The 25,726-nt window shown below is 36.1% G+C and overlaps 1 protein-coding gene across 3 annotated transcripts in view; it reads right to left on the bottom strand.

Annotated features, from left to right (window-relative positions):
- LOC139994167 (zwei Ig domain protein zig-8) overlaps positions 1-25,726 on the bottom strand; it is a 349,732-nt gene that overhangs the window by 118,454 nt on the left and 205,552 nt on the right. For all 3 annotated transcript variants that reach the window (XM_072016560.1, XM_072016562.1, XM_072016561.1), the window contains one exon: positions 8,785-8,962. In XM_072016560.1, the coding sequence (XP_071872661.1) occupies positions 8,785-8,962 (178 nt within the window). The remainder of the gene's footprint in view (positions 1-8,784; positions 8,963-25,726) is intronic.

Genomic DNA, 25,726 nt, shown 5'->3' with positions numbered 1-25,726 from the left:
ATACAGTTGGGAAAATCTATATTCGAGTAGCCACTTGTTTCCTTTACTCTTTGATGCAGTATGTATGTATTTAAAATACGTTATATTAGACGTAGAGTTACTATAGTAGAATTAACATAGAAAAGTGTGACACGATTAAGATTAATTTTGAAAGAATTTTTCATTAAGAAACGATCCATCTAATCAGCTAAATTAATTAAATAGATAAATAGCTAAATAGATGAACATTACGAGTGATAATTGAAATTTCATCGAGTTGACCTTCGTTACTATAAATTAATCATTTTCAACGATTTAATTTCTTAAATCGTCTAATTAGAGAAACGAAATTCTATGATTGCTTGATAATACTGCGTATCGAGTATTTGCGTAAATGCTCTGATGCGATGTACAGGTAGATATGCCAGCAATATAGTGTTATTGCACTATAAGCTAATTATGAGCTAAATTAATTAAATAGATAAATAGCTAAACAGATGAACATTACGAGTGATAATTGAAATTTCATCGAGTTGATCTTCACTATGATAAATTAATCATTTTCAACGATTTAATTTCTTAATTCGTCTAATTAGAGAAACGAAATTCTATGATTGCTTGATAATACGGCGTATCGAGCATTTGCGTAAATGCTCTGATGCGATGTACAGGTAGGCGTGCCAGTAGTATAGTGCAATAGTCAGCGACCAATCGGTATTACAAATCTCTTAACACAAAGCAGATATTTGGTATGTACAACGTATATGTTACGTGAGACGTAAAGAGGTTCTGTTGTAGCACCCTCACACTCTATTAGAGCTGTATTGCTATTGTTATGTGTACCTAAGTCACTATGAAAGTACGTGATTGGTGCCATTATGCCATTTTGGGTAATTGATTTACATTTCACAATGCAGTTTCATCGTAAATCTTTTCATAATGCAATATAATACAATAAATCTAATATATAGACAATAGGAAATATTAATACAAATAGAGTGATTAATTTCAAATAAATCTTCAATTACAAACAAACAAATGAATGTTTATACATTTAAGTATAGAAAATTTAACGGCGCAAAAGTACACAGACTGCTTATACGTTGCAATTCACCGATCAAATAGCCCGTGGCCTTTCACACGCATAATTTCCGCCAAATGTTCGTTAAAACCTGCTTTTCCGCTAGGAGTAACAATCAGCATTTCTAGTTTCGTTACCGAAATAAGCTTCTAAAACTCTAGCTCGTAATATTTGTTTGACAACTAGAATTATGTTCAGCCGGAATTACATGTTAATTTTGTTATTAACAACTCGTAGCCCGACCGAAAGCTGTTGAATCGAGTTTGCTCGTTGAATGATGGTTGAATAATATACTTGTACTCTATCTACGAACTGTTAACACATACAATTAACTATCGAGGGGAACAAAGTTAGAAATGAACGTTGTGAAACCATTTCGGCAGATATTTAATTGGCAGAGAAATTACAAGTATATTGCAATGATTTACATTTTTCATTGAATTTCCCGTGTTTTATCCGGAGATACGGAACTTCATTTGAAATAAAACAAAAATTCCGTTGAAAGAATAAATTTCAAGAGGAGAGAGTAATACATTTTTCCATTGAATTCTCAATATCAGATGCATAGAATTTTTCAATCCAAAACTGTATTTCGAATAACAACGATTCGCTAATATTTCTAGAACTACGATCAACAGAATTATTCCGAGAGATATCGAAGCGATATTAAGCGCAATAAAAGTTAAATTACAACCACCATATCGACGTGAATAAGTATTCGTTCAGTGTTTAAAGAAACAGAGAAGCAATATTACATTCGTTACGATAATATCGATTTAATCGTAATACTTGCAATAAAGATCAGTCGAAGACAAAGCTCCACGACTGTTAAAACTTTCGTTAGCACTTCACAATGTACATTGAATATCAAGATTTAATTAAACCTCGAATCCCTCCGTTAATTCGAATTTTCATTAGCGTCGAGTTCGAAAACTAAAGACGCGATTGACGTCAGGCCGCTAAGACACGGCTAACTTTATCTTCTAATCGTCCGCACAGTGAATTAAGGGAAGACTAGCTGAGTAAATTAGGGTTATATTAAGGAGGTAGGGTTCTCTTGTTGCCCGTAGCAAGCAGAAAGCTGTGACAAGGAGACCGAGACCCCGTATAGAATTATACAAGTCCAGAGCTTCTTCGGGATATGCGAAGCACCTAGACGCTGCAACTCTCTGGGAAGCCTTTAAAGGTTCTCCCAACTCGCTACACGGAGCCACAGGCTCAGGTGGCATATTAAGCGAATAACACGACCAACCAGTGTCAATCACGATGCAAAGGATCTACGAGGAAGCGGAGAATATTAGCGAGGTCGGTTTTTTAATCCTGAAATTTTGGTTACCTTCCAACGAAAGCTTTAAATATTTAATGTATTAAATTTCCTTTTAATCATAGCTTCGTAACTAGTTGTTATAGAGTAGTTAGAATTACAAAGAGAATTTACTTTGAAGCTGCTATATATTTCTAAAACATTTTCTCAAGCAATACAATTTACTAAATAAGCTTCAAGTTATTAAATTTCGTCCTTATTATAATTTTCTAGCTAATCGTTGTTTTATTAGAATCCTAAACAGCGTAGTTTTACAGTACTATGTATAATTACAAAGGAAGCGTTTTCCGGAAAAACCAAATACGAGATTGAAGTTTTATCAGCTTAAGAATTGTCGATAGATTTTTTCAAAAATCGAAAGAGGTAACAGCTTTCCCTTCTTTCCTCTTTCTCTTTCAGTGGTCGTTCTTTCACGTCGTTCTTTCACCGTCAAGACAGAATTTGCAACACGTTGACGCAAACCGTTGTCCTGCAAACTAATTGCAATATAATGTTCCAAAGGTATGGATGAAATACGTATACATTCTTGGTGGAAGGGGGGAAAAAACGAGCGTTTCATTTTTGCTCCAGTCACAAGTTCACGTTAAAAAACAGCCCTTTTTCGGTGTCCTTTTTTCATGCCATACAGAGTGACATAAATGTTCTAGCTAGGACAATTTTTTCTACAGCCTCGTCGCTTGGCTAAATCTATTTTCTCAGCCCTTTGACCGGACCATATTCAAACACGATATCCGAAAAGAAAGTTTGCGGATCGTTCAGCTTTTCAATCTCTATTTACACGTAGCGAACATTTTTAATTAGTTAGTTGCCAACGTAAAATTCATAACGTCATGAGCGTTTCCTTTCTCGAAGCAAAAACTCTGTTTCCTGCGAGCTTGGCTCGTTAAAATGAGTCGACTCTATCGACTGTTTACACCTCTCTTATAACAAATTCTAATTCGTCGTGAATTCTTTGCTCTATTTTTGACAATCTGGATGAAATGTTTAAAATTGGATAAAATGTTAAAAATAAAACACGTTGGAAGGTTAAACTGTAGAATTTAGTAAAATTCTTCGAAACCATACGAATTTATCCTAGGATAACATTAAACGCAAGAATTTCTGTTTCGTTAGACGATAATTTCGCAGGGATATAAAAGTAAAGTTAAAATACATATTCCTCGCTCAAAGCTAGCAAAGAGCAGCGATATTTCAGAAACGGTTTAAAATCGTTGCTTTTAATATTTCACAGAGTTATTTTATTCCATCGCGCAATATTATTTATTTCCATAATATTTTATTTCCATAAGCTTAATTGCTCATTAAAAACGGAAAAAGAGAAGAACGAACAAAAGATGGTATTATCGAAAACGAACAGAACGAATTTTTTCCGGTCTTTCTTGATTCGTATTATTTGCGATTATTGCCAATTATAAGCGACAGAGGTCGCGTACCGTTCAGGAAATTAAAAGATCGAAGAATCCACGCCACACCATTAGGTCGTGCGTTCCTAATGAAGCTTGAAATGAATACGCATGGTATTGATCATAGGCGGATTAAAAGCGAATAGAGGTCGGCGAATAGATTGCGAATCTGGATCCGAATCACCTCCACTGACTACGTTAAATGGAGTTATGGTCGTACGACACGTTCAACCAAACAAAATAGTTAGTAAGTTGGTGTTTGCATCGATGATTAAATGAAACATGGAATTTATCTGTCTCTATGGAGCCAAATCCACAACGAAAAGTGTTTCCCAACGAATAGAAATTTTGGAAATCACGATGCGCTGAATAAAAACACAGACGATTCAGCAGAAAATATACATATTTCGTACTAACGAATGTGATTAAACATAATTGGAGATAAAGTTATTATCGGGTGTTTTTCGATTAAATTTTCTTTTCAATTAAATTTTTGATACCGCGCGTCCGACGATTTGGTTGACAATTTAACATTAATACGATATGAATCAACTTAGGCATTGATTTGGTAATTTTTATTTTTTCCAAATTTTATCATAGATTTCTGTCACCTACGTCGTCGTTTCGATTTTATGGTTTTAACGTAGAAATTCGTACAATGTATTTACAATATATTTTCATATACTGATTTTCCCATACGAATTTCTTAGAATTTGAAATTTCATTCTTACCTCAAATGAATTATTCTGAACACGATTCTCTATTATAATTATTAAACAAGATAATAAATAAATAAATAATAGACAAATTTATCATTGTACAATGATACATTACAAGATTATTTGTACAGAACACATAATGTAAAAATACATTGATTATGAAGAAATCCATGATCCGAACGAATTTCCAAGAAAATAGTTGGCCACCCTTTTTTACAACATCTATGTATATAGCAGCGATTACGACTATGTTTCAGTATTCTACGACCCTCATAATAGTACGTATTAACGTCCCATTTTCGTAATCGTTTTGAATCTTTATGGCCAACAATCGGAATTTATAGTCTTTTGCAAGATTACGTTATTTTACTGTTCACACCTACAACTACGTTTCCATATCGTGTGCGTGTAACGTAATGGCACGAAATCAGGAATAATGTCATTTTAAAACGTTCGCCATTTTATGGCACAGTATCGTAATCAGTTACGTCGCAAGAGCAATAAACTCCATATTTTCAATTTCAAATAACTTTTTCATATTACAGATACTTATATTATCACGAAATTTCACTTTATAAAATTGCTGATTTTTACTTTATATTTCTTACAAAATATACCTTCAAAAGTACTACAATCGCAGATTACCTTCACTCTGATTATACATAATTATCGATGTTTATACGTGCATAAAGTTTAAGCGTGATATTACACAAACGCGTAGATTTTAATGAACGAATGCTGTTTGGACAATATTCGACGTACAAGCTGGTCGAAAATTCGCGCGTTTACAATGTCGAACAGTTCGCAACATGCATTTTCATTAATAGCAAATTTTATCTTTTACCGAACTCGCCGTTTTATTTATCGATCAACAATTTCGCAAGTTTTCATTCGATTCTAAGCTAACAGAATATCCCGTTTAAATAACGCGATTGAGCGTAAAATTAGCGAGCATATTTATCGAAACGTTTATCCGGTGTACCGATAGGAATCTCATAATAACAATAATGGTAATAAATCACGATCGAGTTTAGCGAACAGAGGAAGATCAAACAAAATCTGACATTTCCACGTGCAAATAATTCCGCAAAGGCGGTATAAATTAAATTAAAAAAGGTCCTTTGGTAACGATCCTCTGAATATTCGCATGAACATTTTATATCTCATATACGATAACAATTTTGTTTGATATATGTACGATAGTTAACAGATCGAACCGAAATAAATTTAGGAAGGGCTTGTACAAATGATTAATTTGCGGCTAAATGTAATCGAGCGTTTAATGTTACGCAGAATATTTATTTTATTGATACGGCGATGGGTATTGTATATAAGTCGAGTAACACATCCATTTATTAAGTTCGTTAAGTGTTACTTTCAGATGAAATCGATCTAATCAAAAAGTTATTTATTTATCTTGCGTCTATATAAATACGTATCTTCTATCGAAAGAGTCGAATATACACGTGCTTTTATATTCTACAAATAATTGTTATAATATACTTTGAAATTTATATTACTCGTGACAAATGAATGAATTTATTATCTAATCTGATAGAAGGTTCCATTGGGTCATCGTCTTGTGACCATTTAGAAACTATATAAAAGATATATGACAAGATAATTTGCTACTGAGTCGTGGAAGAAATGAAATTCCATAAATTAATACGTATCTTCTGTCGAAAGATTCGAATATACACGTATTTTTACAGTCTACAAATAATTGTTATAATATACTTTGAAATTTATATTGCTCGTGACAGATGAATGAATTTATTATCTAATCTGATAGAAGGTTCCATTGGGTCATCGTCTTGTGACCATTTAGAAACTATATAAAAGATATATGACAAGATAATTTGCTACTGAGTCGTGGAAGAAATGAAATTCCATAAATTAATACGTATCTTCTGTCGAAAGATTCGAATATACACGTATTTTTACAGTCTACAAATAATTGTTATAATATACTTTGAAATTTATATTACTTGTGACAGACGAATGAATTTATCATGTAATCTGATAGAAAGTTCCATTGGGTCATCGTCTTGTGACCTCTTAGACACTATAGAGAAGATATATGACAAGATAATTGGATAATTGTGTCGTGGAAGAAATGAAATTCCATTAAAAATTGCAAATACATAGTTATTTGAAGCTACGTCTTTCTCAGAAACTCTGACATCTTTGGCCAATGAATGTTAGATAAGCGCATTTTTATTTCTCTTCCACAGTGATTCTTTCTTTTTAATTAAAAGCTGCAGGGAGGTCAGGGTGCAACATCTGACCGCACGAACCGTATTCAGATATGGTTTGCGGCCACTCGAGTAATTTCGTTGAGCGGCCAGCCGATAGTTTATGCAGGCTGCATGGGGATTCTAATTGCTCCGATAAAGAATGGAACGTTCGGTGAATTTTGAAAGACTTTCATTAAAGTTCGCTGAACTGCCAACGCCGGTTGCCACGGCGTGTGTGACCTAATTGGTTATAGATATGACAGAATCCATGAATTTTAAATAGCCCATAGTTCGGAAACTCGCACCCCAGCTACCGGATCTTGCTCGCCTTTCGATCAAGTTCCGCCGGATCAAGTCGATAAATCGATTCGAGCAAGCGTGCCCTCGTTAATGCGTTCACTGTCATACAGAAGCGACTTCCTTCTCGTCAATTTCGTGTGTCAACGGAAACAGTTTGACACGGTCGCGATAAAACGATGACGTACTCGGTTTTCTCACCTATCGATGTTCGTTTTAAAAGCCGAAATTTTTATTCCGCTACATCATCGTGCCGCCACTTGATTTACAGTGGCTCGCAAAAGTATTCAAACATTCCTACAAACTTTTTACGCATATATTATACGGAACGTTTGCAAATTTCACTAGCACTGTAACGACTATCGCGATTCTATTGGTAACGTTTGAAACGGATCCGAAGATCTATACAAAAGTTACAAGACGTTGGTCTTGGAATATTTTTCTCAGCCATTTTATTCTTGCATCCAAGCTGAGAAATTTTATCCAACGTTTAACTGCTTCACGATATTTTTTATAATGTATTATAAATTATATAATATATTCCTTTCATCAATTTGTCAGTTTTTATTCTTTAACGCGATCTGTAACGCGAAGAACCAAGTGGATTAATTATTTTCCTATTGCGTATTTTGCTTTTTTCCCTACAGAATATTTTATGCTCCTAGTGCTTGCTATCCATGAATAGCACATGATGCGAGTTTTTAAAATTTACTACCGTCAATATTTATTCTTGATCTAGATTGTTGTTGATCCAGAGAAGAATAATTTATAAGAGGTGAAACAGAGAATAGAGGGAAGTGTTGAGCTGCTTCTGCAAACATTTTCTTCTATGTAGTTGAGCATTATTCCTTCCCATCTTAAATAATAATGAGCAGCGACGTTCCTAGTTCATTACAGAATTATAGGAACGGCATAAAGTTTCCTTCCGAGATTGGGCCACTTTTCACGGCGTTTTGATCTTTGTAAACGTGAATTTCCTGACGTAAACTTCCCACGACTTTGTTACATCGTGAACGCGATTGTTAAGGTTTGTTAAGGAAGCGTGCAAGTGAGCTTTTGTCTCGTGCAGCTTAAATTACAATCGCAATAACAAATACGTCAAAGTTTTCGAAAGATAATTCCATCAACCTTCGTAAATGCAACGTCGATACATTGTTTGAATTTTCATTTAATTAATACGTAGTCTGCCATTCGAATTTTACACGTTTCACCTTGAGAGTCGCGATATAAATAGCAATGCTGATTTAATCGTTGTACAAAATTTCGCAACATGGATCACCAATAACCACCGTGGCAGCGAATACGTAAATAGAATAAAAATTCGTAAATCTTCGTGTTTCTTTCCTATTTCACGAATAAATTAAGAAAAAAAGAAACCTTCTCTTAATTAAATGATTCTATCTACAACGCTGTTATAATTCTGTCAGCTTACTTTCTTTTTAAGTAAGTATTAATTTTTTCTCTGTCGTTTAACATACTTTGCTGTCCGTCAAAACAGAAAGCACATATTCTCGGGTCAGAATCAAAGAATTCAATCGTATCCCCGTTCCGATAAACTCTCAGCTACCATAAATCCAATCTTACGGATTTTCATGAATCCGGTGAAGCTAAATTACAACGCAAGGATAATTTCGATCCCGATGCCCGATAATATCCAGGAATTTCGAACGAAATTATATCTAGAGCCGGTGGTCGCGCGGTGAAATCAATTTCTGTGCCATTAAATCGTATGTTCGAGGCTCACCTGATTCCTCCACGGGTAGTGTCGTAATTCAGCGTGCGGGATCCGTGCCGCCACGTAACATATCCGGTAGGCTGCGGTATATTGCTGACCACACACTTCAATTCTATCGTACTGCCCGCTTTGTAGAATTTGTCACCAGCTGTGGCACCGTGCTCGTCCACGATCTCAACCTTCGGCACTGAAACAGACATCGGTCCATTTTTGCCATTAGCATTTTTATCCCGCTCCACACGCCATTATGTGTCATCGAGCAACATCAGTTATCATCGCGTTCTATCTTATCGCGTTACCTTCGAAAAGTTTTCAATTACAATGAGAAAAGTGGATCACGCAGAATATTTTTAATTGACATCTATACAAATGGAACCGATTCGTGATATATTAGGTCGTCCGAAAAGTTTCTTTCGTTTTATAAGGACATAATGGATGCATTATCAATGACATTTTCCGTTTTAGATTATTTTATCGAATTACCTATGATCCATTTTGTTCTATCAAGATTAAGATCACAACGTTCGACAGATTAGGTGTCATGTTTGTATAAAGATACGTCGTTGTAAAAGACGGGTCTGTAAAGGAAAGACACTTTTCGGACAGCCAACCTAAGCCAATCCTCCGCTTCTCAAAATGACCTCTTTTACACGGTTCGTGAGATTAAAACGCGTCAAATCAAATACGACGAACGTCGAGCTAAGATGAATTCGTTATCACGCGATGGCCAGAACTATATGAAACAGGAACGATGCTTATTTCAGGAAAGAAACATGCAATTTCATAATGTGGAAAGGCATGTGATTGAAATTGTTTTACTACGACTACCTGTAACGTGAAAAACGAATAAAAGCCAAATGTAGCTATCTTAAAATTTCCATCGAATCGTTCACTCCGTTTTATTAGGTTGTCCGAAAAGGTTCTTTCGTTTTATGAAGAAATAATGGAAGCACAACATTTTCCGTTTTATACTATTTTATCGAATCACGTATGATTCATTTTGTTCTATCAAAATAAAGGTCACAACGTTTAACGTGGTTTCATGTTTGTATAAAGATGCGTCGTTGTAAAAGACGTGTCTGTAAAAGAAAAACATTATACGTGTGAGTCAAAATAAATGTAAATTTATTGTCGGTAATGTCGATTATTTGCCCATGCAAGGTACACGTCACAAGTACACTCGTGACGATCCACGAACAGGATGATAGTATTTAATCCACGCACAGTGGACAATTAAACGTTATTGACAGCCTTTCCATATGATTTTCACTATAATTTTAATAAAAAATTTTCATCTTGACACAACTGATAGATGAAACTTATTATACGACGATACAACGAACATCTGAAAACAATTTCTTCCCAGATACTCTAAATTTAAAACGTTCGAATATCCCGTAAGATCCTGAAAAGTTTTTCGAAATTTCCTAACGAGATCCTCGCGAAACTAGGAGAAAAAGCTTGTTCACGTCGCGGGCGGCAAGTTGGCGGAAAAATAAGTTGTTTCTTCAGTCATCGGTTCGTTTCAGATCCAGCTCCGCGTAAGAAACGTGCCGGGAACCGCTAACTGCGAACAGGAGGAATTGCTGAAATTTCTCACGGCCTCCAAGCGTTACCCCTTGTTGGAAACAAGCCACGAAAAAATCCTCCTACCCCATCGACGTCGCGTGCAACCGTCGTGGAACAATAAGTTTTCAGCCGAGGTCCGCGAAGATGGATGCAAACGACGGAAAGACTGATCTCGTTCCCGTGAACCCTTTTAACTCGTCGCAGCGTGGCGTTTCAGGCTGTAACCTTCCTTGCAGGACGCGAGACTTCGAAATCGCGATCGTTCGAGCATCTGTTGCGGTTCCCAGAACCTCTAGTCTACCTTAATTACACTCGTACAGCCACGTCAAAATATTACGGTTCGTTTAAAGCTTCTTTTCGTTACGTTTCGTACGGTTCGTTAAAGAAAGATCCGAATGCTTGTTTTAAACTCGAACGATTAGACAAAAATCCAGTAGCAACTTTTTAAGTGCATCTTTTTTGTTTCTCTCTTTTTTTTCTTTTTTGTCAATTATATAGAATATGTATTATACGTGTTAAAATTTAGGGGTTGTTAGTGAACGTTCAAAGACTAGTTTAATATCAGAGTGGAGGAACTTAGCGAACGTGGAACTTGGTTATAATAATATTGAAATAAACACGCAAAGGGAGAGTTTGCTCTGGTAAATATGTGCATTTCGAAACGAATTAAATTGGAATCGACATATGGAGAATCAAAGGCGACCAGGTTTCGATATCAGGCAGAATAATATCCGAATTAATATTTCGAATTTCAGCGAATAGTTTTACATCTCGGCAGGTGTGTAAACAAAGTTCACCGTTAGAGCAACTATAGGCAAAATGTGTATCTTAAAATTAAACAGATACAGCCATTAAGATAAATTATTGTGTAATTATACAGGCGTGTAATTGTTACAGACTTATAACCTTAAACCTAAATACCTTATAAACTTAAACTTATAATTCTATGTAAAGATTCACGCTTATTAGTCTGGTTGCGAATGAACCAATTTAAATTTAAAGCGAAGAGCTGTGTCTTGTTCTCAAACGGTGATTCGACAGAAGTCGAAGAAGTAAATACGTACCTCCAGTTAGCAGTTAGCAGTTCATATCGACAGTTTTCGACGTTACAGCGGTATATGGAAGCAAATTTAACCCACTTACGTCTAACAGGACAGGCTTCGAATAAAATTCTCACGATTCCGTTTATGCATCGAACCAGTGACATTTCGATGCAATTTCGTATTCGACAACCTTTCAGTTCCATTTACAATGCACATATTCAAGCGCAACTCATACGCAAGAAAAAATATCCTATTGATACTTGTATCGTAAACAATTAATATTGTTATACCTTTTCAGAATACAAAAAAGTTCGCGGAATTATCTTATTATAAGGCTTATAAAGAACAAATTCCTTCGCGTTTTCTTCTTTCTGTAATTGCTGCAGATCCAACGGTAGTCATCAATTTCAGATGGTAGATGATCTAATCTTCTCAACGATTCTTTCTCATTTCAATTGTATCCGTTTTATTCGCTCAATCTCGTACATACATCGATACAAATATTCGAACATACATCGCACATAGTATAACTGTGGCGGAAGAGTATGGAAAACTTTGCTTTCGCAGCGAAAGAATCCCTACACTTTCAAGCTTTCGAGCTTCGCGTTTAGTGACAGATTAATGCTGTATATTATTTGATTCATTTTCTATTTTTCGACGCGGGTACACCTGAATTTACGGCTCTATTTAGAGAATATACACCAGCGTCCCGATATGATTTGTGTCTCGTTTCAAACTACTTTCGTTGTATTCGCAAGCTGTTTCACTCGCACGATTTAAATCGTTTTCAAACGAATATTTCTTTTTCAATTAAAACAGGATATTATGAATTATAATTAGTTTCGTGGAACAGTATGTCCGTAAGGTAATTTCGTGGAATATAATGTATAGGTAATATGTGTTTGGTCTTATAAAAGTGTAGATAAATTATTGGAAAAGGAAGGAAGAAAAATTAATTTATCAAACTTGTTTCTCTTCCACTGTGTATAGCTCGTAAATCAGTTTCATTATGACACTCGCAGCTTCGATATATAATTCTTTGACAAGGTCGTTTCTCTTCCTACTAAACTGCAGATAGTATCGCTAAAATCATACTTACACTTCCTAACCATGTTTCAACTTTTAAAAAGCAAAATTTATCTTCTGCTCTCTCAAATATGTGATGCGATAATTTATTGTATCATTTTTCTCTACGATTACGCTATCCAACGAATCAAAATCTTTCCTCAAATTTTCAATCTCGTAGAAACACGAATTTTCTCTAAAAATCATATATTAATGTAAAAGTTACTTTGCGTGAAAAAATGAAAAATGCTACGAAGTTCTCTTCTTTGAATACGTCGCTACGAAAAGTTATATCGGCGATTTATAGCTAATCAGCGAATCTTTGAGTTAGAGAGAAGTTCAAGTTCAACAAACGCAAGCTCTCTGGTTCAACCTATGCGCAGACTTGAAACGAATTTACTCGATGACAAGACGATAAAATTGGATTGCAGACCGCCTCTTCCAAAATCCATTTCGATCTCGACGAACTTCGTTCGTGAGATTCACGATCACGAGAATAAGAATCCGTGGTCGTTTTGGACATTTTCTAGTGGGAAGAAAAAAAGTTCTTTCAGACGATTTTTCATGGCGACCAACGTATTTCCGGCAAACAGATAAATACAGGTACTTTACGGTATTGGGATTCTTCAATAGGGACGGAATGTCCACAAGGATCTTCGATCGACACCGAAGACAGCTACCCTAGCTGATTGTTAATCGACTTCGATCAACTGGTTCGCCAACATGTTATTATATCGATCGTTGTGACCACGACAGCCTGAATAAATACGCGCCATTTACTTTCGTAGCTTTCGGTTTGCTCAGGTTCGACTTTATTTAAAGTTAAACTTTATTTCTGCCTTCTGAGGGATCGTTTCTATGTTTGTGTCGATAAGAGAGCAGCTCTAAGAAATAGCTTTTTAATCGAGAATTTTTTCCACTCGAAAATTTTCGAATATCTTCTATTCTCAATAAAACATTGTATTTGAACTATGAACTTCAAATTGCACGCATTTTAAAAACAAGATTGTTAGTGTATTAAAAAGTAGCACGTATAACAAATTAAATGAATTATCGCGACATAGCTCATATATTATTTTTAAAATTATGCGAATTTATATTTTTATCGACGCTACTGAAGACATGGTATCCCGCTGGGGATAGCCATCCACGTGTTATTCAGAAATTAGGCTAGAAAAATTTACCGAATGTCCAGCTAGACAAATTGTAAAGTATAAATTTTAATTGAGAATTTATCGTGTAACTTCCACTCGAAAATTTTCGAATATCTTCTATTCTCAATAAAACATTGTATTTGAACTATGAACTTTAAATTGCACGCATTTTAAAAACAAGATTGTTAGCGTATTAAAAAGTAGCACGTACAACAAATTAAATGAATTATCGCGACATAGCTCATATATTATTTTTAAAATTATGCGAATTTATATTTTTATCGACGCTACTGAAGACATGGTATCCCGCTGGGCTAGTCATTCACGTGTTATTTAGCAATTAGGCTAGAAAAGTTTACCGAATGTCCAGCTGGACAAATAGTAAAGTATAAATTTTAATAATAAAAAAAAAAAAAACTACTGAAGACAGATCTTATTGAAAATTATAACAAGTACACGTACAGTCTCTTTCTTCTACTGTCATTTGTCGGATATTTTGTATACATCTTGGTATATGCATCTGGGCCATTTCTACATCTTTAAATTTCACACAAATGTATACAGCTGCGCAGTCTAATAACAAATATCCTAAGACTTTCGAGCGCAGGTATGTCTAATCTTGTTTGCTTTTGAACGAATATTATTCTGATAGTAAGTTGCAGTTTACATAACGTTGAATTTGATATTGAACGGAGATTACGTAATACAGAATATCGTAATATTATTATACACGAAAGAAGAAGCAACTGAGATAGTTCACGTTACTCATATCGAAATGTCATTTTAATTTCTATAAATTCCTTTCTTCCTCGTCTTCGATCTTCATCTTTCGTTATTACAATGAATAAAATTCAATCTTTTATCGCCGTAAACAAACGGTTCGATTGCAACGAAGACGTCGATTCGGTTCGTATTTAAAAGTGACCAAGGGGCGTGCCAATCTTACGTTTACTTAGCTATTGTTACGTCCCGTGACCTGCTACACAAAGCGGACCCTATGCCTCGGGTAAGATGGCTGCCAAATATCCAAACATCTTTATTTCATATACTCAATAAGCTTAAGAAGCCACCATAGATCTTAACATTTTTCTAGTTAAGGTCTTTCAGACCAAACAAATATTTTCTTAGTTTGAAGTGTTCCTTAAATTTATTGTCCACTCCGGGAAGGTACGGGAAATCTGGTTCTTCAAACGTACGATACTCTCTACTTTACACTAGCTACTTTCTTTCGGAGGCGGCTAGCTTAGCCAATTAGCAGAGATGTCCATTGCCTTTACTTTCTTAACGAAAAATTGTCATCAACGAATCCGCTTATCCCATGCACTTAGACACGCCCATCACCAGTTTTTCTCCGCATCATCGTCACAGAAGCTTGAGTTGCTTTTGTCAACATCTTAACTTGCGATCAAACCTTTGTACACGCGATACATTCGCAGACCTGTCGTATTCGAAGTTGTTAAAAATAAAGTGGATATTTTAATTTGTTAACTAAGTGTCAGTATCAATTTAACCGCCTCTCTTATCATAACGGATATAGCAGATCGATCATTTCGTGGCGTCGATTATCAAATCGTGACGGGAATTTACGACTCTCGTTGGTGCGCTTCTTCGTGATCGCGTCTCTCCGCGAACGGTCGGACAGTTATATCCAAACATGACTCGTTTAATCGTCGATGCACGCGTGTATAATGGAATGGCTCATTTGAGTACGAAGTTATGCCATGCCTCGATGGAGACCATTGGAAGCAACAGTGTGGAATTAATTTCGGCGCAGCGGTGAACTAAGGATGAAGTAAGTCGAAGAACTGCCAGCCCAGTCGGAGTCTCTAGTCTATACGATCGAGATTAATCCATTGCACTCGAGGACTTTTTCGGTCGGACGTAGCAGCTACTTCGAATGATTTAGCGTATACGTGACGCGTGTCTTACAGCTAGCGTAAAATGATTTTATATACAAATTAACTTACAAAAACATTATATTCTAATAATTTATCTATATTTACATCTTTGAAAATATGATTTTGTAATATTTGTTGAGAATTGTGGATCTTAATTGCCGAAATAAAAGTAAAGGAACACTAAGGTTACACTTGGAATTCATATTAAAATAGTTTTAGATTTATTTGATAAACGATTTCCAGGATCTTCGTCGATATACATTTGCACGCGTCTCAGCGCTCTCTTTGTCTCAACGTCTTTCATATTACGCTGCCAACGGAACAGTTGCATTCATCTGTTTTTCCAGACGCTGTGCACGCTCATATTCGCATACGTGTGTCACTACACACGGCTAATCTAGTCTGGCACACAAAATTATATCTCAATAATAACTATAAAAGATGAAGATCAAAATATATCGTTTCTCATTCGACGTCAACATCGTATATGGTATATGTTGAGAATTTTGGAGCTTAATAGCCGAAATAATGGTATAGGAACACTAAATTTACATTTGGAATTCATATTAAAATAGTTTTAGATTTATTTGATAAACGATCTCCAGGATCTTCGTCGATATACGTTTGCACGCGTCTCAGCGCTCTCTTTGTCTCAACGTCTTCCATATTACACCGCCAGTTGCATTCATCTGTTTTTCGAGACGCATACTTCCACACACTCATATTCACATACGTGTGTGACAATTTATAAAGATAATAAGATGATATCGAATACAGTTCAAAATCAAGTTCATCTTCGTTTCAGCTAATCTCACTTCCGAAAACCATTTTTTTTTTTTTTTTTTTTAGGGTTTCTAAACTATAATACTTTTGGCATGATCGTCGAATCCGAACTAACGTTGCAGACGTTGTCAGAACCATAGTTTCGGAGGCATATGGGATTAAATATTTTATCTCCATCTCTAACACTTTACACTTCCTAACAAAGAGTACAAAGAGCTAAGGAACAAATTTACGAACCAATATTGCAGTTTCATCCATGTGGAAATTTAGCATAAACAGGGACTGTCGCCTCTCGCTCGCTACTGGAGTTGCAGCACGGAACAAAGTGGTGACTGAGAGTCGCCTCTCGAGTGCAAAGGGTTAAAGATGTTCCTGACAAAAAGCATATATCCTCGACTCTTTTATTCCCGATAAGGGACGCGGGTTCGTTCCCAAGCTATTTTTTACGGAAATTCCACGATGGACTTTCGCGATTACGCAGAGACGGAAATTTTAACGAAAGTCGGTAAAAATGGTCGATCGAGGATAATGTCTTTAAATAAATTAGAATCGAGAAAATATTGCGTAAGTTTTATCATCAGTTAAGAATGAGAAACTTTTTTACAAGTTTTATAGAATTTATTACTTCTTTAGTATTGTTGGCAATCCTTTCTGTGTGTCCTTTTTTCTATGCGTCCTTTCAACCTTATTTTCTAAATTTTCTAATTTCTTATTTCCCCAATTTTCTAAAACAGAAGTAAAGAAGAAGAAATTATTTGTTTTTAAATTTTAATTTAAGTACAAATCTTCTTTCGTGTCTTTGATTTGTGTAAATCGATTCTATAAAGTGTCTCCGCTATTCTCATATTATATCTTTCTCTCCAATTACTTTCTTTCGTGTCTAAAAATTTCTACATTTACGAAACTGCCACTTGTTTCCCAATTAATCGCACAGCAATATCGTATATTGTAAGAATATTGAAATAATTAAACGTATAAGTTTATACTGATCCAAATTCTTACTCTCTTAGTGTTAAAATACAATGGGAAAATAGTGTGCACGTTCATCTATTTATATCAAAAAGACATTACCAAAAAAGTTAAGCTCATAGCTTGGGCCAGAGGCTATAAGAAACATAAACAGAAATCTATTTATTAGTTTCTTTGTTCCTAAACTTTGTAACCCAAAACATAATGTATATTCAAGGGTACAATAATATGGACCTCTTCTTATTCGGAACATTTCTGTGTAATAGCGGTCTCTAGGTCACGGATATACATAAATAAAGACGTAGAGTTTTTCTTGAAGTTGTTACTTCAACGCTTTATACCGAGAAATTTTCGACTTCGAAAGTTCTTCGTTCTCTATACGTGTACTATTAAATTACGAGTTATAATTCATGGTGAAATTCGAAAATTGAAGACGACAATACAGCGATCGTTTAACCGTGAATTCACTCGCATCGCACGATGAATTCCAGAGACACTGGTTTAATACAATTACAACGATACGTAAGAACCATGACGACATACATATATATGTAAGTTATATCGCCGTTATAAATTCTAGCGACAGGTATTTGTCTTAGCAAGTTTAATTCGACGCTGTTAAATGACAATTATCAGTAAATGGTCGCCTATAGCGAACGCAGCTACGTTCAAAGAGTTAAATGAAAATTGCTTTCAATTATTCTACGCCTGCATGTGAAACTGACTGAACGTACAAATTGAAACGCGTTTTCATTTGCGCCGAAAACACGGGTGAAAATGGGGGAACAAAAACGACGACGCGATATTAGCCTCTTTCCTGCGCTGTAGCAATTTCATACAGCGGCACCCTGTGTCAAAGAGGCTTGATCATGAGATATTTTTGTCGAGTTTTAATTTTTTCGATGACACGTCCACGATTATTTAAAGAATGCGTGGCAAGGAAACGCTTAAATTAGAATCGAGATGATTTTATTCGAGAAATTTTCTTACTTAGTAGCAATATAAAGGCAATATCTTCATTTTTGGTATTTACGATTAAATAGTTTTCATTTTTAGTTAAATAATTTTCACTTGTAATATTCATTTGAATTAGAAATATCATAGTTTTCATCATTTGCTCTCAAAGTTAATTTGGTTTCGATCATCTTCGAGCATTTCTCATGCTCGTTGAGAAATGTTATCACAAATCATTTTGTTCGTGAAATCAGTTGATGATCAAATAACGAAATAATCTGGAGAAAAATTATTTGCTCCGTTATTTTAGTCGTTTCGTGTATGATCTTCGTATAACGTAATTCTACGTAATGTACAATCTTCCGATACATAGATACGTATTTCAAAATATCAACTATTTCTAAGTTCAAATATTTTATTAAAACAATTTCCGAGTCTTTGGATCTAGCTGAATGAAACGATGAGAATTAGGGGCAGAAAGAGACGATAAAAGAGAAACATAACGACTGGATCGGTGGACGCATAGGAAACGAGTCTCCTTTATTTTCGTTTAGTTACATCGAATACAGAAGCAGCTCCACGAAATTGAAAATATAAGTGGTAGAATAACACGGAGGAAACGGTTTCTCGTTCGACGTGAGTAAGGTAAAACGAAGAAAGGGATCAATGCGAAAGGAAATTACGCGAGAGAAAGAAGAAGCCACGTACGAAAACCATCCAAATCTTCGATATTTTCGTCCTAAAACATATAATAAGGTCTCTCGATGTAAATTAGAACATCTAAATTAATTTCAATGTAAATTTTAGCTAGAATTTTAGAACTTTGTAGCTCGGGAATTTCAGAACTGCAGAATTTTTATTTCTATATATATATCATCGTAATCTTTTTTATTCCTTAATATAGAAGAGTATAACAAAAATTTGGAATAGAAAGAAAAAAGTTTTATTCCATATCTCTTCTTTCTTTTCTATAAAGATTTTTTTATATTCGTATATACATTAATTGACGCAGCAAATTTAGCAAAATACAGTATGGGCTGAGATCGCGGAAGATAAAAAGACTCTAAACTCGCGAAATTACTCGCGTCCTGAGAACTAATCGGCATCTCTGGTGAGATGTTAAATAGATTTCAGTCGACGGGGCAAAGGCGAGCGGAGGTTACAAATAGAGTGGATGCGTACGAAAAGTAGTTTGGCTTGGCTCCTAGAGTAAACTTAATTGAAGTATCTCGTCAGACGAGCGAATAGACAAAGGAGGAAATGGATGAGAAAGGGAAAAGAGAATAGACACGGCGCGGCGGCGCGGCATAGCAATGGAACAGAAGAAGCAGTTCGGTGGCTGTTGCACTGAAAAAAGAGAAGAAAGGTACGGAGAACAAAAACGACAACCACCGCGCGAAAAAGAACGTATACACGTAGAACAGACTCGGTAGAAAGAGAGAAAATGAAGGAGAAATAGAAGAGAAAAAGGTGGCAAACAATCGCGCAAGGGGCTTTGCCTAGTGGCGCCAGTTAATCAAAGCTTCGGCCAACCCCGCGCTCTCGTCTTCGTCCGTGTTGGTCAAACAATGCCTTCCAGGGATGAACTTTTAAAACGTCTATTCGGAAAAAGTCCCCATTTGCACTCAAATGAAGATTACTTGACCGAGGATTTCGTTTCTTTCGCTCGTTTCTGATTCGAGAACAATGTGACTAGCGTGGCCGCTTTGTTAATTGTTTGCCCAATGTATTATTCGATAGTGTCTACGCTCCTGTTTCGGAGATCACCTTTGTCACGACATCAATTGACACCGGAGCTGTAAAAGGTTGAGAACTGGCAGCAAGAATCGCTAACGTTTCAAGCAAAAGGCAAAGCTTGGCAGATAGAAAGAATATTCTGTTTTCTCCTTTTTTTTTCTCTTTTTTTATGATATGAATATTCTTGTACGCTGTATCCATACACTACGCTGTATCAAGTCACTATGTTTTATACTTTGTACGCTATTCAGAACAAACACTTTCATGGAACACCGAATCGCAACAGGTGGAGGTTTCGATGTATCCATTTCGCTTCTCGTCAAAGTCAGTGTTTAATAAATCTTTATCAACAAGCATAGTCTTTTATATAATCTTCGATCTTTTATATAATTCAGATGTGTCGGATTTATAGGAAATTTAGAGGAATACGCGTTTCACAGGCGATTTCTAGGTCTCTCTGCCGCGTACAAAAGAGAATAGTTCTGGTGACTTCTCGGCTCTCGACTTTCCTGACTTGCTTTCACCGGACACCAACTTCCGTCGACTCCTCGGCCAGAATTCATCGGACGAAAAGATTCTCGTAACTGCTTCTAAGTTCGATGCGGAAACGGTGTTTTTCAACAAAGTGTTTCTTTCGGCTATCGCGCGGTCTACGAGCAACCATTGAACTGGCCGAATAAAGAGCAACGAGTGGGCGGGCACAAAGGACGACTAGAAAAACTACCGTTGCAGCTTCTACTATTTATGGAATAACCGCGGAATCGTCAAGAAAAAGGGAAATGGAAGAAACCCCGGGAAGTGGAAGAACAGCGAAGAGAAAAACGCGGACGTAGTCGCGCGTGTACCTCGGATAATCGTTTATTGGAAACGAGAAAAGAAAATTGCATCTCCATCCTCGTGGATTTTATTAGCTTTTATGCCTGTTTTATTATATGTTTATCTGTACGTCGAAGAACGTTAATAGATTAATTTGTACATCGTGCAAAAGAATTACGTGTTATACAGATGAAAGCAATTATCAAATGTTTCAATATAAATAGGATTAATCTGTTGATAGGGTCGATTCGTTAATAGAGAATTATTCATAGAGGTGTATTCGTATAAGGATTCATCGATAGAAATATGCATGATCGTTTGTATAAATCGACATGTATTAATTTGTAAGAATTTCACACTGACAGTAGGTCCTAAGATCTGACAGTGTGTACAATTTCCTTTCGATGTTCCAGTCTCGAATAACAAATAGTATAAAATACGAAGAATCGATATCGTACGTGTTGTTGCATCGTAATCGTGCATTTTAAACGAAAATGATTATACGATGTAAAGTATTTAAAGAAAAATTACATACATTTCGAAAATGTGATCAATCTTTCACGTAAATGAATCTTTTACTTCTCATCTACGTTACCGTGGAAGATCTGAAAGAAAACGCTCGCACTCGAGTAATTTTTCAACGCCCATCGAGCGTAAAATGAGAAAAACTTGCCGGCGCATAATTCATCTTTTAATAATTGCAGGTAAATTTACATGAAAGTAAGGTTCGTGAAATTACGATATTCGAGAGCGTTATAACGAATTCATAAGGATCACACGTTCTTCTCCGTTTTCGTTACTTTCAATCTCCCATCTCTTTTCCATTTCTCTATTCTTTACATTTCCTCCGGATCTGCTTTACTTCCTCTTTATCCGCGTTTTTTCCTCCTTTTCAACTTTTTCCTTCGCCTCTCTTTACTCTCCCCTTTCCCATTATCTCGCTTTTACGTATTAACTTTCTCGCTTGTTATTTCATCTCTGTTTCTGTTTCTCATTTACTTCGTGTCTATCGAAGCAGTGTTCGCATTGTACGCTGTTCGAAAATTCACTCGAGAACTCGATTTTAGTTTGATTTTACACTTACACTCTGTAACATTTGTCGCAATGACACTAATTATAGATAATCTCAGGAAAAAACGACGATAGAATTCTTCTTGTTGCTCGTCTTCATTTACCAAGGAATAAATGGGAAAGCGATATTTATCGTTCCGTTAGGGAATTAATTCAAAGTTCGATAGTGATAAGAAAGTAACGGAAGAAAGTATACAACGGAATGTAAAGGCGAAAGACACGGGGGGAACAATGGAATTGCTTATACGAGAGAACGACAAGCAGGAGGAAAGAGCGGAACGCACGAACAAAAGACGGAACACACGAGAAGTCTAGAAGTTCGACGGGAAGCAAGAACATATCAGGAATTCCTATCGAGCATCCACAAACCGCAGCCAGCAACCAATTTCAAGTTTACGCGTCCAACTTTTCCGTATCTCTTCCACGTATCTGCCTCTGACGTTCTACCTGTTTCGACTCCGTTTCTACGTGTATTTCTGTCTGCATAGAAACGCCCTACACCTATATACGTGTGTTTGTGCCTGTATATGTGTGTGTACTCTTCAAACGTGCACTGCGCTTTAGACTTTAGCAGAAAATACCCTCTGGCGATATTTCCTACTTGGCAATAATCCTGCAAACAGTTAATTGAACCGACTACACGATTGATCTTTGTTCGATGAGACAGATATTGAACTAATCTGTATCTGTGATTATAGGAGAGATCGCGATAGCTTTCTTCGCAGTTGGCTCGCGTCTCTAACGAAAATAATAAATTCAATTTTATAATTGAGGTTATCGAGGTATGTATAATTTTATGTGCTAGACTATATTAGCTGCGTAACAGTGATACATGTATGTGATTACGAGTTTGCGGAGGTATGTGTGCACGTGGCGTCTCGAAAACAAAGGAATGTAAACTGTTTAGTAAGTTAACAGTCTGGTATGGAAGAAGGTGACGCATGCAAGTGCGTATCGATAAATATCTTTGACATCCTTTATCAAATAAATATGTAACTATTCTAATATAAATTCCAAGTGTAAATTTAGTGTTCCTGTACCATTATTTCGGCAATTAAGATCCAAAATTCTCAACAGAGATAGAAAGAATTTTAGCCTCATTGGGCAATTAAAATTCGGTACTTTACCGTGGCGAGATAGAGTTTCATGATTCTTCGTGATACGATGTCGAGTTTATCGGTATCGTAGAACCACCAGGACAATTTATAGCATTTTCTTGCTGTAAAAGTCGTAGTATAAAATATTTGTACTTGTTTCATCTTGTCAACAAATTGTGATCTAGAATCTACTAACACAAATCGGATATATTTTATATTACGCTCTCGTTGTTATACTTACGTTACGTTCCTCGAATTACCCAGTTGTAAATAACGTTGAGGGAATATAGCGATGTTCTTTCAAACGCGCTGCCTATTGTCTTTTATATTTTATATCGAACGGCACGGTATAAAGAGGAAACTCGGCCAATTTAATATTCCAGTAGCAACGAATCGATACGAAGAAACGGATATAAAGTGGTCATGTGAAAATGTAAATTTAATAACGATTTATTATCTGGAGTAAGCAAACGATGGCGATTGGCGTCGAGTGGTTGGGCACAGCCAGAAAAATGACGACGTTGTGCAGTATTTCGTCGTTCAACCGAGTTCGACTGAGAGTATTTGACGATGGAGAAGAGGCTTACCACCGATCCACGTCTTCCACGTCGATATGCCACGTTCGCTCCCTTAGACGTCGCGTTTCATTACCATCTCCTCGCATTTACCTCGATCGTGTATTCATTTTCGTTCCACCGAGAACGAATTCCCACTTTCCTTTCATGCTTGCCACGCTGGCAATTAAGTAAATTAAATGTAATTAAGTAAAAAATCTTTTCTAGAGGAAGAACTAGCGAGTCTCCGGAACTTTCGTCCCTACAGAGTGCTAAATGAAACTGAAAGTTTAATTTCTCGATGCTAAATCGTTGGAAATTTTGCAACAAGATTATTCCTACGCGTTTGGATCTGTGGATTACGTCGTAATTTCATTTTTTGGTTTTATAACGTGTCGAATTGATAATACGCGCACCAATTCCTTGGCATGTGTTTTCCTCGTAACTTTAACACTTAGCCAACCGAATAGGGAGATCTCCCCTGTGTGAAGAATATTGCTGCGTGACCAAACGGGGAGATCTCCCTTTTTGACTTTTGCAACGCATTTTTTTTTTTTGTTATTATCAGTTATCGTTTACATGGAATTGTTCCCAATTAATTGCGCCACTTTTTCTGCTTTTATAAAGTACAGTATGTAATAAAATACACTAATTTAGTGCTATTAAAATTAATAAAAACATTACACTATCAGTTATGACTAAATAAAGTTATAATCGAACGATACCAGATTGTAAAAAAACATTAAAATGCATTATGAATTTTTAATTTCACGTTCAAGACGTCTTATTTATCTTTAGTCATCTTTAATGTTTTTAAGTTTACTTATATTCTGTTAGAATTTAATCTTAAACTTAAGATTAATAATCTGTGGAAGACACAATGTTTGTGTTAAAATAATATTCAGTGATATTTATTAAACAGAACTACAGAACCTGGTGTACATAAGCGAGTGATATAATTAACAAAGTATGCAAGAATTGTTGATTGTTGGCCAGTTACTCTCAGACTAGACATGAGTATGACCTGTGTAAGTGTCCTGTTCAAATACCTGTGTGGGTGTCTGTGTAAGGGTTTTGTGCCTATGCGTGAAATATCGTTGTATTCCAACATATTCTTTATAATTTTTAATATATACTTTTAATTTGATGTTTTGTATAAACCGTTAAATAAAATCATTACCGCAAAATATAATCGACCACTTAAATAATTTCTACGTTTCTTTGCTTTTTAAGTAGCGAACATTAGTCTTCGATACTTGGAAAAATGCGCGATAGACAGCATATAGGTTGGCTTGTTCGAGCATGGAGGAAAACGTGCAACCCGCTGTGGCGCGCGCGGTTGGCTAAATGTTAAGATACTTGAAGCAACACGTATGGATATCGAATGCAACATCTTGGCCCGCCGCTAATGAAACTGCTTTATTATCAGCGTTCGTAATAGCGATAATAATTAAAGCAACACGCCGGCAAACGCCAGCGATTATTGTTGCCAACAGGAAACGTAACTCATGGCATAACGAGATGAGCGTACGCCATAGAAAGCGGCGATGCAACGTGGTGCTACGAAACGCGCGTAATTGCTAATTATGGTAACCTAGTTATTTTAACCCTTTGCGGTGCCGCGTAAAAGCGATTGGGGGTGTCCCGCGTCGCCGCGTACACGGTTTATTTTGAGGCTAACGCTAAATGTCGCGTTCAGGCTTGCAACAGTTACAGCAGGTTAGCGGCCAGCGAAATTAGCGCGACAGAATCCTGGAAACACACCCTTCTGCCATTCAACGTTTCCTCGCAAAGATACGAGGATGGATCTAGTTCGCACATGCTTTGGGCGGTTAGTTTTCTGGCTTGTAACTGCGGTCATGCAACTTCGACAACTGCTCTTGTTCGGTTTAGTTCCTAAGTAGTTTATAACCCTTGCTCTGAATAGTAGAATCACTGGTGTGGTACAGCTTGAAACTGTAAGCGGATTGTTGTTTTGCCAAGTTACAACATTATTCTAAAATTGGAAAATAGATTGATATATTTACTATGTATGCAAATCTGGGTCGACGATTCAGGTTATATACGTGATACGGTACAGAATACAAGACGAGTTGAAAATCACGAAATTGTGGAAGAAATGTTCGTAAGACTTGGAGGATTTTATAAAGTACAGGACCTGCCTACGTCTAAATTTATGTTTCATTATTTTAACTACGATGAAATAATATCCCGTGGCAAAATATATTTCACTTTTTCAGA

This window comes from Bombus fervidus, chromosome 14 (assembly GCF_041682495.2).
Source record: "Bombus fervidus isolate BK054 chromosome 14, iyBomFerv1, whole genome shotgun sequence".
Classification (NCBI taxonomy): Eukaryota; Metazoa; Arthropoda; class Insecta; order Hymenoptera; family Apidae; genus Bombus; species Bombus fervidus.
This window is presented reverse-complemented; position numbering and strand designations above follow the sequence as displayed.